Source organism: Halichondria panicea, chromosome 9 (genome assembly GCF_963675165.1).
Source record: "Halichondria panicea chromosome 9, odHalPani1.1, whole genome shotgun sequence".
Taxonomy (NCBI): Eukaryota; Metazoa; Porifera; class Demospongiae; order Suberitida; family Halichondriidae; genus Halichondria; species Halichondria panicea.
In genome coordinates, this window is record NC_087385.1 from 4,721,692 (window position 1) to 4,734,882 (window position 13,191).

Below are 13,191 nucleotides of genomic sequence, written 5' to 3' on the forward strand. Positions count from 1 at the left end.
TTTTGTTGTTTTTTCTTAGTTTGTTTTTTTGTTTTGTCTTTTGTCTTTTGTCTTCTCACTTGCAATAAGTATTATATTATCAAAAAAAAAAAAAAAAAAAAAATTTTTGTAGACTACCGGGGGTTATCCTCGCGAAATTTTAATTCCTCGAAAATAAAGTGTTAGTCTCATGAATCAGCCGCACCTTTGGTGGACACCAAAGGTGCGGCTGATTCATGAGACTATGTTCGAGTATAAATATACGAGTGAGCTATTAAAACCAAGGCTAGGCCATAGGCAGAAGGCTAAAAACAAAGATATAAAGTTGGACACACAAAAAAGAGGTGGAAGAAGAGATATAATTATTTGGTAGGATAAGGAAACTGTACTGTAGTGTGTGCTACTAACCAAAGATCGAGCTACCCAGCAGAACAATGGCTGTGGTTAGACTGATATAATTATATCAATAAGGCCTTAATTATTAATGGTAGCTTTTCACTAGCTACGTGCGTGTACGTACTGTTGTGGCCATCACTGTGTGCTTCATTGACAATTGCAGAAACATGGCAGCAACAAAGAAGAGTATGCCTGAAGGCTACATCCCACCCAATGTAACCCCAAAGTGCACCTGGGCTCTGGGTAAGAGTCAGTCCGAGTCTCCCCATCAAAATCTGCCCAGACAGTGAGTGAGGTCTGTATTTGGCAGTGGTCTGAACAAGCCTTATTTGATTGTTCCTGCTCAGTTAAATTTTGTGGTTTCTCTTCTTGGTATGTGTTTAGTGTAATTAGCATTTTTTGGTGGTTGCAGTGAGCCAAAAGTGGGAAGTTCCATTATGCCCACTGTCCTGGAGATGGTGGGAAACACTCCTCTCGTGAGACTCGACAAAATTGCTAAGATGGAGGGACTCGAGTGTGAGCTCTGTAAGTGACACTGCAGTCTGTGCTTTTGTCGTTCACTAGGAACAAACGTGTTTGTTCCTAGTGACCTAATTATGCTGCAAGCAACGAGGTTTCACACTCATTTACAAGCACAGTGTTAATTTAATTGCTGTGTGACTGAATTTATGTGAGCAATTGAACCGTGTGTTTACTGTGGTGTAGTGGCCAAGTGTGAGTTCTTCAATGCTGGAGGCTCTGTCAAGGACAGGATTGGGCACAGAATGATTGAAGAGGCTGAGAGGGATGGCATTCTGAAGCCAGGCGACACTGTCATTGAGCCCACCTCAGGAAACACAGGTTGAGTGTCTGCTTGTCTCCAAGTGTCCATGGAATGTATGGAACCCCTTTACACACACTCAGGTGTTGGACTAGCTCTGGTGTCAGCTGTCAAAGGCTACAAGTGCATTATTTGCATCCCTGAGAAGATGAGCAATGAGAAGATCTCTGTATTGAAGGCTCTGGGTGCTGAGGTCATACGCACTCCCACGGAAGCAGCTTTCGACACTCCAGGTATGCAATTCTGTAGCCCTTCATGTACCGTGTATTTCTGTAACAGACACAACAGTAACAAAATAATGTTGTCTATCTATTAAACTCACCTTAGAATCCCACGTTGGTGTGTCTTGGAAACTAAAGAATGAAATTCCCAACTCCCACATCCTGGATCAGTATCGTAACCCTGGAAACCCGCTCGCTCACTACGACGGAACAGCAGAGGAGATAATAGCTCAGTGTGGAGGGAAACTAGACATGATCATTGCTGGAGCAGGCACTGGGGGCACCGTGGCTGGGATAGGCAGGAAAATAAAGGAGAAATTGCCTAACGTCAAGGTAGGTGCAAAGATTATTTAGTCTCAATGTCAGTCATGATGTTTTTGTAGGTGGTAGGTGTTGACCCTGAAGGTTCTATTCTGGCTTATCCCGATGAACTGAATGTACCTGGAGAAGGAACTGCTTATCAGGTATGTGTTAAATGATGTTTCCATTCAATGATGTAAGAATTGTTGTCTCTAAATAGGTGGAGGGCATAGGATACGACTTTATTCCAACAGTGTTTGATCGCTCAGTGGTGGACGAGTGGTACAAGAGTGGCGACCAGGAGACCTTTGATTACGCCAGGAAGCTGATTCGAGTGGAGGGCCTACTGGCAGGGGGGTCCAGTGGCTCTGCTCTCAGTGTGGCCGTGAAGGCTGCTCGATCTCTCAAAGCTGGCCAGAAATGTGTGGTGATCCTACCTGACTCAATCAGAAACTATCTGTGAGTGCTTGCATGATCTAGCAACCCACTACTGTCTCAGGTATAATTTAGCCCTCGAAACTACCTGTGTCCCCACTAGAAATAAAGTGTGAGTCTTTCCGTGTTTTTCCCAGGACCAAGTTTGTTGATGACCGTTGGATGCAGTACAATGGTTTTATGGACCCCTCCTCCAAGCCGTCATGGTGGGATGTGCCAGTAACCTCTCTTGGTGAGCCCCTTTCCAACAAGCTATCTCCACAGAGTACCTGCTCTGAGGCTGTGGCTGCTCTCAAGGCAGGCAGCACCAGCCAACTGCCCATTGTCGACTCTGAGGGAAGGTAAACAAAATTGTGTTAATTGATAGTTAATTACTGCTATAAAATAAATTTATCACTTTAACAATCAAATACCTGGGCCTCAGGTTGCTAAGCAATTGCTTGGTTATCAGTGCAGTATCGGTCACACTGTTTATCTAAACTGTAGGGCTGCTGGAGTGGTGTCCATTTCTGAGCTGACTTCCAAGCTAGTATCTGGTGCAGTGTCCGGTGGAGACCCAGTTACCAAAGCCAAAGTCAATAAGTACAAAACTGTAGGTTGAATAACTCTCTATTGATGTTGGGCGTTGGCTACCTATACACTCTGTGTGTGCAGGTGGATGTAGGAACTGGTATCGGGAGGGTATCTCAGATACTGGAGTTGGACTCTTTCGCTCTCGTAACAACCACCAAGAAATGCAGTAAGTAGTAAAGAATTCTTTATTGCAACAGTAATAAATGACCTTTCTCTGTTGTTATAATTATAGCTGATGGTACAGACAAGAGCTGTGAAGTGGTTGAGCGTCTGGTGACCAGCATAGACTTGGCTGCTTTTCTCTGCAAGCAGAACTAACAAATTTGTTAGCTAGAATTTGTTAGCTAGAACCCATCTATAAATATTAAGGTCTGCATTTTTGTTGACTGTACTGTGCGCATGTGAGACTTTACTAATTGCACCTTATTGTTTTTAGAATTCCGACCCTTTACCCCATTTCCACGTGTCGACTGTATGAAACGTGACTGTATCGTATTACATTATAAGTTAGCTAGTCATGGTGGATGAAGCTACTAAGAAGACTCTAGCCTCCATTCCTCTGTTGAGGACCAAGGCCAGCCCCAGGGATGGGGATGAGTGGGCCACCAGGCTCAAGGAAGAGTACATGAGCTTGATTAAGGTACACAACATTTTCAATTCAGCTCAGTCACATTATAAATTGTGTTCTCATAGTATGTGAGCAATAACAAGGAAGCAGACAATGATTGGTTCAGATTAGAATCAAACAAGAACGGGACAAGGTATGCTATGGTAGAGAATTTCCCAAATGTGAGGACGAGACATTGAGCAGCTTTTCTATTGTAACGCTAGGTACTATATAGGTCAAAGTCGAAAAGAGGGTATGGTACCTATATCATGGGTGATAGTGCGCATGCGTTTCAAATTACACAAAATATGGGCAATCGTACTACGAACGTAAAACTAGCCTGTTTACTAGGAATATGTCCCGTAATACTTAGTCTCCATGACAGAGTTCCTTGAAGCTGTGGTTTATTCCATCTATTACGAGAAGGCTTGCATACCAGTCTAAAGCCAGAAGAGGCTCCTCTACGATGGTTGTATGGCCGGGTTGTTTTCGCAAGCAGCAGTTGAAGTATCATAGGAAGCACAAATACTTGCCATATCCTGTACGGAACCAAGACATCCCGACCATACGACCATTGTAGGGGTAGATGAGCGCCTCTTCTAGCTGGTTTCAGACTATAGTGTGCAAGCCTTCTTGACTAACACAATAGAGGGCATAATTATACGCCACAGCTAGATAGAAGCAGGATCTCCTGATGAAGAACGATAGGGGATTCCCCTGATTCCAGAGAATGAATAAATGCAGTAACCAGAGGAGGTACGCCAATGTCAAAAGTTAAAACACCACGCGGGCTTATGTTTTACATGTACTCGCGCCCCTGGGTTTATACACCACCACTAGCTTCATCCTTTTCATAAATCATAGTAAAAATCAGTTGATCTATCGCGCCCCAGCTTGAGAGAAGAGATCCCAAATTTAATTGCAACCTATGACCATGCATTCTTTGAAACCACAAGAATATGAGCCTTCTGTAGCTAAGGTATATTTTGATGTACTGGTTAGCTGTGCTGGATAGATCTAGGTATAGCAAGCTTCCAAGCAGGAAAATAAACGATCAAGAGCAACAGAAACCTGAGGAGGTTGGAAGGAAGTTGAGATCACGTGCAAAAATATCAATTAAAGCTCTAAATGTGCTGAGTCGGCGCTATTTTTATGTCTAGTCAGCAGTTTCATAGATAGCTACTGGGCATCAAGAAAATGAGCAGTCTGACTTCTTCCTCACTCCAAGCTGTACAACATTGATCACTGCACCTGCTTCTGATTTTCTACTAAGGTTTCTCCTAGCCAAAGTACTAGATCTACGGAGATGAAACTTCTCTCTTCCTGGATTAAACAGGAGTCTGGCTTGTAGGTGTTCCTCTGGATCTTCAACTCTCATCTCTAGCTCTTGATATCTTATAACTAAACTGCTGACTAAACACAATAATAATAGCGCTGACTCAGCACATTTATAGCTCTTTGATATTTTTGCACGTGATCTCAACTTCCTTCCAACCTCCTCTGAACAGAAATGGTAGCCGGCTATATCCAAGCAAAGGTCAAAAACCCAGGACAAGATGATTAATGTTTTCATTAAAAGTGACCCTGTTGACCTTGGCTTACCTCCCCTGCATGCCCCTGCATGCACACTATCACCCATGCAATAGATACTCAGCCGTATTTTTCTCAATCTGTTAAAGTTGACCAAAACCAAGGAGTAGCTTAGGGGTTACTATACAATACACTACCGTAGAAACTGGATTATTAGCGCTTACTCGATTATAAGCGTATCTTTATTTTAAGCGCATGCTCAACTGCAGGCTTTTTATACTCGAATTGAAGCGCTTTTCCAATTATGCGAGGTTATTTTAGAATTGATTCAGCTAATCTATGAGCTAGTTAGCTAGCTTGTACCTCGAGCTTGTACAGTGCATGATAGCCACGTATATAGCTGGTGATATCCATCTGTAAGGACTCTCTGGGCATGCTGTTACCTTGTCTGATCATGCTGAGAGAATGTGAGACATGGATGAGATCCTTTTATTCCAAGTTCCTGGTCAATATGAATGTTTTTATAATATGAATTTAAATGATGTAAATGAACTGTAAAATGAACTGTAACATAATAGATCCAGTTAGGGTTGCCTGCTTGCCTTGCTTGCTCACTTTCTAGCCAGCTTGCGAGTCAGCTCTCATCACAGAGACATCCGGTTGCTGGGTGGGGCTCAAAATGACTGCATTATAGGCGCATTCTCGGATATAAGCGTATAGAGCTCTGCTATTGACCCTAAAAGCGCATGCGCTAATAATCCAGTTTCTACGATACATCATACAGTCCGCTCTAAATCCGTTATTAAACACCCAATGCTGTGAATAGCACTTTTATAGTGAAAAAGTCCTTAGCTGCTCTTGTATAAATGAGTGATTACATCTACATCTACATGTAACGAGCTTTCCTGAAATGTTGACACACTAGGGCTCACTGTTGTGTATAATAATTATAACCGCTGGAAGAATTAGTGCCCTGTTGACTCGCTGTGTTTTGATTTCCACAGGTGGTTTGGGAAATGCTGGTGCATTCATAACCTACTCAAGTATGAGTTTGATGTGGAGTTTGATGTGAGTAAGGATCAGACATTGCGCACTGTAATATTATGTTGGTACTTGCATGCTCCCACAGATTCCAGTGACATACCCTGCAACTGCTCCAGAGATAGCACTGCCTGAACTGGACGGAAAGACAGCCAAAATGTTCCGGTATGTTAATTGCATCTTTCTATCTGGGGGTGGAGCCTTTATTTTAACTGCTAGTTGGCCAGAACCAGCCCTGACTAGAGGAAGTTTGGAACCTAACCGTACGTGACCTGAATACATTCCCCACACTGCTGGTCACCCTTTTTTGTAACCAAAACATTGCCTTTTTATTATGCCTCGGTGTGCACATGCGCAAGCGAGGTATACGGTGTGTCTGTGTGTGTGTGTAGAGTGTTACAGCTGTTCAAGGAGCAATGAAGTGCAAGTAAGAGTTTCTATAGGCTTTTAGTCACGTTTTCGAGTTATAAGCTAGGTTTGCTTACTTGAAATGCCACTGTAGCCTTTTCAAAACAGTGCGTAGCAAAAACTGTCCATGAACTCTACTTAGTAGTTAGCTCTGCTTTAGCTATTGGTAGCTGAAAAGAGCTTCAAAGCTGCTGTTTCATGCAGCCATTAATTTTGACATCCTTTTTAGCAACGATCATAGTTGATCATTTCCCAATTTTTGAATAGCTAGCTTCATCTTTGGTGCCTCCACGTAGGCCACTGAGGCATCAGCACCCGCGGTGCTTTCATATATCAGAAATAACTGAAAGCATCTCGAGTGCTGATGCCTCCCTCGGTGGATGTGTTAAAACTACGTAACATAAAGCAAGAAGCTATTGCATAATGTTCTTACAGTAATTTTGCTGTGCATGCAGGCTAATCTGTGATCACAGGAAAACTCAAAGAGTGGGAAATGATCGACCATGATTGATGCTAAAAAGGATGCCAAAAGTACAAAGTTTAAAAGCTAATGGCTGCTGCATCAGTAGAGCCTTGCAGCTCTCTTCCCACTTTTGCAGCTACCAATAGCTAGCGTTCTAGTGTAGAGCTAACTACTAAGCAGAGTAGCAACACTCCATGGACAAGTTTTGCTACGCACTCTTCTGAAAAGGCTGCAATAACATTCTAAGTAAGCAAAACTAGGCATAACTCGAGAATGAAGCTTTATTTTGTAAATAAAGCATTATTATGAAAATCTGGGAATAAAAATCCATACACTTCCAATCCCTGAGCAGTTTACACGGACAGACACAAACACACTACACCTAACCGTATACCTCGCTTGCACATGCGCACCGAGGTGTAAATGTATTCATAAGGCTACTTGTAGCACTTGCAGTCTTACAACATAATTATCATGATTTGGGATCTTAGGGCAGACTGAATTGTATTGAAAGTTATGTTAACTCTTAAAATGTTTTTTTTGCAGAGGCGGTAAGATTTGTTTAACGGATCACTTTAAGCCATTGTGGGCTCGGAATATACCAAAGTTTGGAATTGCTCATGCTATGGCGTTGGGAGTAAGTCTAATCTATAGTACCAATGAGCTTAGGAATTGATGTAATTTTCAGCTTGGACCGTGGTTAGCTGTTGAGATTCCTGATCTGATAGAAAAAGGTATAATTTCACACAAAGATAAAAAGGACACTCAAGAACAATAACATTAACAAATTTTATAAATTCTTGTGTTTCATTCAGTAGTTTAGTAAATAGATGTGCTTATCATAACAGTGTTGGTTTGTTTTTATTGTCAATGAAAGTGAAAATGTATAATTTAAAAACAAATGTGAATAAGTTTTCCTTCTATAGCTTTGTTTACTAACTAGTATCTATTGTTACACTAGCTAGTATGTGATAGCTCCGTAATGTGTGTAAGCATTTCCTCCATTCTGTTTTCGCTCACTAATTGAGTCACTTTTCTGCCTGAAAATCCCCGGGCTTTGTGGCCTGTATCGATACGGATTGTTTATTCGATCTGGAAAACTGTTGCAAACACTCTCCAAAGATGTGTGAAGTGTCGATTCAAAGTGCTCTGTGACTGAGTCATGTCGCCCCTCATTCTCTATAAAAAATCTTGAGCCCCTAAGTCTTCGCAATAGGCATCTTTGACAGTACCTTGCTCGAAATCGTGTCAGTATCCAATAGAGTATGTATAGCACCATGTATGTTGAGGGTATTAGCAGGAGTGTGTATGTGAATGGCCAGATCACAGGTGGCAAATGTTTTCTTGTTAGTGCATAGCTGAGAGAATACATAATGTTGCTGCTGTTAATAATTAAAATGAGAAAGAAAAAAGCATCTAGGATATTGTAGAATTTCTTTTTGTAAGGCTGAAAAATTGCTATTACACACAAGAAAATTGCATAGACAATTGTGAGTATGGCTATTGTAGTGGTTAAAGTTGCGTATCCGAAAGAAGTTGTAAATATGACGATTATTCTGAAAATGAAGTAGAAGCCTGCAAAGTATCGTCTCTCTGGAGTTCCACCAGTACCGTTTTTGTAGCACCCTTGAAAAGCATCCAAGAAAATGTGTAAGCTCTGAACACGGTTTAGTCGAAAAGCATTCAGTAGTTTTTGAAACCAGCGGAACGGGTACAGAATAAGCAACATTGGTGGAAGCAGCCCAAACGTTGATAGTACCATTATTGCAATTATAAAATACGGCAAATGTTCAGTGGATAAGAATTTTGTACTTGTATCATAGTGCAGTGTATTGTACACAGTGGTGCCGTTTTGGTCGTAAACAGGATTTGGATTAATTAACGCCAGTGATGTATCAATCAATTTACTGTAGCTGAGCAGTATGCAAGTAGCAAAGGCATCAATTAACGATGTTCTCACATTCCAATTTCTACGCAGCCTGACACACAAATAGCAAAATGGTTTCCATAGAAATACTACCGGCTTGCAGTTTCGTCCATGTAGTTTAACAAGGATCAATGTCAGTAGCAATAGTGCCATTGGATATAGGGCATAGATATACTCCATAACAATGATGTACATTATCTTTGGATTTCTCCCAATGCATGCGCCATCGGTTTTGAAGTAATAGGCGAAGTCTAGGTTCCAGATGTACAACGGGTACAGAAGTAGTTTAGACAGTCTCTCTGAGATATCGGAATCAGTTTGAATTGTCCAAGCGCTCTCGATAATTAGAACGTTAAGCTTCGTTGTTATCACATGACTGAAGAAAATGTATGCATTTGTAGGTGCTGATGTAAGGCCTATATGGAATATCACAATTATAAAAAAGAGGACTGTCAAGGGTAAGACGGTCGCTCCAAATAACTTCAGGTAGTTTTCTATTGTTGAGTTGTGTTTATTGCAGTCCTTGCACTCAAAGTTAGGTGAGAGAACAGCCACAGCAAATTGGCTCTTGCAGCGTCCACACAGCGGATATTGTCTCCTATTGTCAGATATATCACTACAGAAGCTATCTATTATTGTGGTTGCAGATAAATCCGTAATATTTATTTTTGTAAACAGCTTCTTAGTTTTTGTACCAGCATAATAGGGGCACCTTGACAGAACAAATCTTTGTAGGTTCGACCTATTTGAATCAATGTAGCCAAGGCAGTGTCCGACAAAAACGCGGAGTTCATTGTTATTGCAAGACACAGTGCCCTTAAATCCACTAAGTTTTGTGCATACTTGGCCGTCACTCTGTTTGTGTGTGTTTGCACTCACCAAATCTCTATTGTGAAACGCATCTTGTCTGGGTGGAGTGACTGCAAAACTTGCACCTAGTGAGATAAAAACTAATAGTAATGGACTCTGAACAATCATGTTGGCATAGCTAGACTGCTAGCTTTTATTACCTGTGGCTAGCTAGCTGTGTTTGTTGGATTTTGTATTTTATAGCCACTGACTATCTAGCTCTGACAGGAAGATGGGTGGGGCTCATGTCTGCATTATGTCATGTTATTAAATAATTAATTCCTGAATGGCACATGCATACAATTCTTACTTGACTATGTTGTAAGTCTTTTGCTGGATCAATTCTGAGTTCAACGTTTTGCTGCTAAACTGGTAAAATAGTTGCAAGCTAACAATAGTAATATATTGACATTCACTAACTAGAACTATAGCGAACAATTAGTCTACATGCGCTAGATTTATGCATATATCCACAGTAACTAACTGTTTATATTATTATTGTAGGTTGCAATGTTATTTTTACTTGACGCAACTGAAAACTCAAGCCAGTGGTTGTACAAGAAGGAAGATGGCATTCGGGCCGTCAGTGGTTTATCATCGGCCTTGTCGATCCTGGGCTCAGCTTTGATCATTCTCTCCTATCTTTGCTTTCACAGTCTACGAACAAGAGCACGACTCATTCTAGTTCACCTGGCTCTCACTGATATGGGGGTAGGTATTGCCAATTTGGTAGGAATTATCGTCAACTTTGATCAGTATTACATTCACGAGCATTCACCAGATGACACATTCCATCCTAAAATGTCAATAGCAATCTTATGCAGTGCTCAGGCCTCTGTTGCTCACTACTGTACTCTAAGTTCTGTGCTTTGGACTTCCTCCTTGGCTGTCTACATGTACTTGCTGATTGTGAACCAAAGTCAGAGACAGATGAAACTTTTAATGTGGTTCTTCTATGTGTTTTGCTATGGGATGCCACTATTGGTTACCGTGTGGTTGTTATGTACCGAACGACTTGGGTATTCTCCTTACAACTCCTCGGGTTGGTGCTCAATTATTATGGTCAAGCCTTATAGAAAAAAATTATTTGAAATTGATTTGATGTCGGATGTAGCTGGATACAACCTATGGATCATGCTTACAATTACTCTAATCGTTCCACTCTACGTTTCAGTGTACTGCTTCGTGAGACAACAGGTAAGAATTTATTGTGAATCACATGAACATTTATTTTAGTATTATCAGGTGAAAGAGAACACTGATTCCAAGCTGTTCTGGCAAGCAATGCACAACATCGACTACAAGTTCATTCTGATTCCAGTGATGTTCATTTTCCTAAGGATATGGTCGTTGATTATTAATATTCTTCTTGACTACTGTCGTGTGCAAGTCCCAGAAACAGCTCTCAAAGCACTTTTGTATATGGCTGTAAGCTTGCTACTTGTATTATTATTATTTCACACAAACACACACACACACACACACACACACACACACCATTGTCCTGTGGACTGACCCCAAGCATATTAGACACAATAGTAATTGATTAACGGTGCAGGTGCACACACTATAACCTAGCTGTAGCGTGCTTAAAGTTTGCTCATGTTTCTCCACTGTAGGGATTCGGAGATTCCAGTCAAGGTTTCTTCAATGCCATTCTGTTTGTGGCCTTCACACACAGTGTTCGGAAACATCTGTTTGCATGCTTGTGTTTAAAAAGGCAGATTACTGTTGTTAATGTTAAACCTGAAGAAAAATCAATGCACCTTAGAACTGAAACTCAACATCTAAGCTCCAAACCAATCACATTCAATAGCAGGAAATACAGTTTGGTAGCAAATGAAGAGGTGATTAACAGTACTTCTGAAGAAAAGACCGTCAGTGTAATCCCTGTTAGCGATTATTCCCCTGTGTCTTAGAAATGACTTTGCATTTATGTGTTTGTGTGCTTGTTGTGTGTGCTCATTCAAAAGCTGCCCACTAATTGTTAATTTAATTGCGAACTTTGCGGCTTCACAAAATAATTATAAGCGACATCGATCCTTGCCAGATCTCAATTTTCTACTGCGCATGTGGATCTAGAAAAAAGGTGGGGCTCACAATGTAAATGTTACCTCTCAGCAAGTAAGTGCCAACTCTGTTTGTTCTCTGCTGACAACAGGGACGAAAGTATCTTCTATCGGATGTATTAAGTTTCAATGGCTAGCACAACGACTGCACAAGATTTTTACGAGAAGAATGTGAGTGTTCGGGCTATCAGTGGTTTGTCATCGGCCTTGTCAATCCTGGGCTCAGCTTTGATCATTCTCTCCTATCTTTGCTTTCGCAGTCTACGAACAAGAGCACGACTCATTCTAGTTCACCTGGCTCTCACTGATATGGGGGTAGGTATTGCCAATTTGGTAGGAATTATCGTCAACTTTGATCAGTATTTCCCTCATGGTGACTCGCCAGCGAATGTGGCACAACAGCCTAACTTATCAATAGTGAACCTCTGCAAGACTCAGGCCTCTGTTGCTGAATACTGTACTCTAAGTTCCGTGCTTTGGACCTCTTGCTTGGCTGTCTACATGTACTTGCTGATTGTGAACAAAAATTCAAAACAAACAAAGATGTTTCTGTGGTTCTCGTATGTGTTTTGCTATGGGATGCCATTATTAGTTACCGTGTGGATGCTGTGTACTGAACGACTTGGGTATTCTCCTTACAACTCTTCTGGCTGGTGTTCAACTGTTTTGGTCAAGCCTTATTATGGGGGATCAAAAGCAGGAATTGACGTCATGGCTGCCATTATTGGATACGATATGTGGATAATCCTCACTATTGTTCTGATTGCAGTATTGTACATCTCCGTATTTAGTCATGTGAGACTGCAGGTACAATAAAATTATGATGCTTGGTAACCAATACAATGACGATTGTACTAACAATATACTTTTTCCTCAGTATCACCAGGTGAAAGAGAACACTGATTCCAAGCTGTTCTGGCAATGCACAACATCGACTACAAGTTCATTCTGATTCCAGTGATGTTCATTTTCCTAAGGATGTGGACTCTTGTTTTGAATATGCTCGAAATATACCTTCAAATTCCTCCAGAAGATATTGTGCCTTGGGCTATGAAAGCACTTTTGTACTTATCTGTAAGTTTGTTGATTACGTAATGTGTTTGCTGAGAGCCTATTCTATCTCACTTTACTGACTCATGTTCTCTGTGCATGTCACTCTAGGGAGTTGGAGATTCCGGTCAAGGTTTCTTCAATGCCATTCTGTTTGTGGCTTTCACACACAGCGTTCGGAAACGTCTGTTTGCGTCCTTGTGCTTGAAGGTATTCAAGAGACAGAAAATTATCAAAACCGAAGAAGAAAATTCGATTTATTCTGAAACTCGACATATTTTTAAAAGTTCTAATCCTGTGAATAGTAAGAAATACAACTCCCTACCACAAGGACAGGTGAATAGCGCCTCCGAACAGCAACAACAAAGTGTTACCCCTATCAGTGAATATTCCCCTGTTGTTTCCTGGAAGTGATAAACAATTACATGTTGAAATTTTAAAAATCTTCACATACTGTTCGATATAGTGCAGACTAAAAAAATATATTGACATCTTGTTAGTGACAAACAACTAGCATTATTGG

General features: G+C 41.0%; 5 protein-coding genes across 6 annotated transcripts; 4 read left to right on the top strand and 1 right to left on the bottom strand.

Moving 5' to 3' along the window:
- Window positions 1-205: 205 nt before the first annotated feature.
- Window positions 206-3,162, top strand: LOC135341372 (cystathionine beta-synthase-like protein). Of its 2 annotated transcripts, none has more exons than XM_064537902.1 (12): window positions 206-348; window positions 539-661; window positions 788-900; window positions 1,081-1,215; window positions 1,279-1,428; window positions 1,523-1,749; window positions 1,800-1,880; window positions 1,937-2,175; window positions 2,289-2,492; window positions 2,638-2,743; window positions 2,806-2,890; window positions 2,957-3,162. In XM_064537902.1, the coding sequence occupies exons 2-12, from the start codon at window positions 543-545 to the stop codon at window positions 3,040-3,042; spliced, it is 1,545 nt and encodes a 514-aa protein (XP_064393972.1). In that variant the 5' UTR covers window positions 206-348; window positions 539-542; the 3' UTR covers window positions 3,043-3,162. The 2 variants fall into 2 exon arrangements, with proteins under 2 accessions (XP_064393972.1, XP_064393973.1); XM_064537903.1 differs by having other exon boundaries at window positions 206-323.
- Window positions 3,162-7,675, top strand: LOC135341405 (ubiquitin-fold modifier-conjugating enzyme 1). Its single transcript, XM_064537944.1, has 6 exons — window positions 3,162-3,364; window positions 3,418-3,485; window positions 5,866-5,929; window positions 5,991-6,067; window positions 7,320-7,410; window positions 7,462-7,675. Exons 1-6 carry the CDS (start codon window positions 3,242-3,244, stop codon window positions 7,549-7,551), a joined length of 513 nt encoding a protein of 170 aa, XP_064394014.1. The 5' UTR covers window positions 3,162-3,241; the 3' UTR covers window positions 7,552-7,675.
- Window positions 7,450-9,786, bottom strand: LOC135341368 (uncharacterized). Its single transcript, XM_064537898.1, has 2 exons — window positions 9,711-9,786; window positions 7,450-9,635 (listed from the first exon to the last, which is right to left on the bottom strand). The coding sequence occupies exon 2, from the start codon at window positions 8,893-8,895 to the stop codon at window positions 7,735-7,737; it is 1,161 nt and encodes a 386-aa protein (XP_064393968.1). The 5' UTR covers window positions 8,896-9,635; window positions 9,711-9,786; the 3' UTR covers window positions 7,450-7,734.
- A 20-nt stretch (window positions 9,787-9,806) lies between these two features.
- LOC135341387 (G-protein coupled receptor 157-like) lies at window positions 9,807-11,540 on the top strand. The gene is made up of 4 exons (XM_064537919.1): window positions 9,807-9,921; window positions 10,054-10,746; window positions 10,795-10,977; window positions 11,169-11,540. Exons 2-4 carry the CDS (start codon window positions 10,060-10,062, stop codon window positions 11,466-11,468), a joined length of 1,170 nt encoding a protein of 389 aa, XP_064393989.1. The 5' UTR covers window positions 9,807-9,921; window positions 10,054-10,059; the 3' UTR covers window positions 11,469-11,540.
- A 79-nt stretch (window positions 11,541-11,619) lies between these two features.
- LOC135341246 (G-protein coupled receptor 157-like) lies at window positions 11,620-13,164 on the top strand. The gene is made up of 3 exons (XM_064537759.1): window positions 11,620-12,425; window positions 12,525-12,692; window positions 12,780-13,164. The coding sequence occupies exons 1-3, from the start codon at window positions 11,748-11,750 to the stop codon at window positions 13,080-13,082; spliced, it is 1,149 nt and encodes a 382-aa protein (XP_064393829.1). The 5' UTR covers window positions 11,620-11,747; the 3' UTR covers window positions 13,083-13,164.
- Window positions 13,165-13,191: the final 27 nt, after the last annotated feature.

Coding starts and splice junctions, on each gene's coding strand:
- LOC135341368 (XM_064537898.1), bottom strand. CDS start 8,895: ATGTACATCATTGTTATGGAGTATATCTATGCCCTATATCCAATGGCA.
- LOC135341387 (XM_064537919.1), top strand. CDS start 10,060: ATGTTATTTTTACTTGACGCAACTGAAAACTCAAGCCAGTGGTTGTAC. Junction 10,747..10,794: donor ACTGCTTCGTGAGACAACAG/GTAAGAATTTAT, acceptor TAGTATTATCAG/GTGAAAGAGAACACTGATTC. Junction 10,978..11,168: donor AAGCACTTTTGTATATGGCT/GTAAGCTTGCTA, acceptor TCTCCACTGTAG/GGATTCGGAGATTCCAGTCA.
- LOC135341405 (XM_064537944.1), top strand. CDS start 3,242: ATGGTGGATGAAGCTACTAAGAAGACTCTAGCCTCCATTCCTCTGTTG. Junction 3,365..3,417: donor AGTACATGAGCTTGATTAAG/GTACACAACATT, acceptor GTGTTCTCATAG/TATGTGAGCAATAACAAGGA. Junction 5,930..5,990: donor AGTTTGATGTGGAGTTTGAT/GTGAGTAAGGAT, acceptor ATGCTCCCACAG/ATTCCAGTGACATACCCTGC.
- LOC135341246 (XM_064537759.1), top strand. CDS start 11,748: ATGGCTAGCACAACGACTGCACAAGATTTTTACGAGAAGAATGTGAGT. Junction 12,426..12,524: donor TTAGTCATGTGAGACTGCAG/GTACAATAAAAT, acceptor GAACACTGATTC/CAAGCTGTTCTGGCAATGCA. Junction 12,693..12,779: donor AAGCACTTTTGTACTTATCT/GTAAGTTTGTTG, acceptor ATGTCACTCTAG/GGAGTTGGAGATTCCGGTCA.
- LOC135341372 (XM_064537902.1), top strand. CDS start 543: ATGGCAGCAACAAAGAAGAGTATGCCTGAAGGCTACATCCCACCCAAT. Junction 1,216..1,278: donor GCCCACCTCAGGAAACACAG/GTTGAGTGTCTG, acceptor ACACACACTCAG/GTGTTGGACTAGCTCTGGTG. Junction 2,891..2,956: donor AACAACCACCAAGAAATGCA/GTAAGTAGTAAA, acceptor TTATAATTATAG/CTGATGGTACAGACAAGAGC.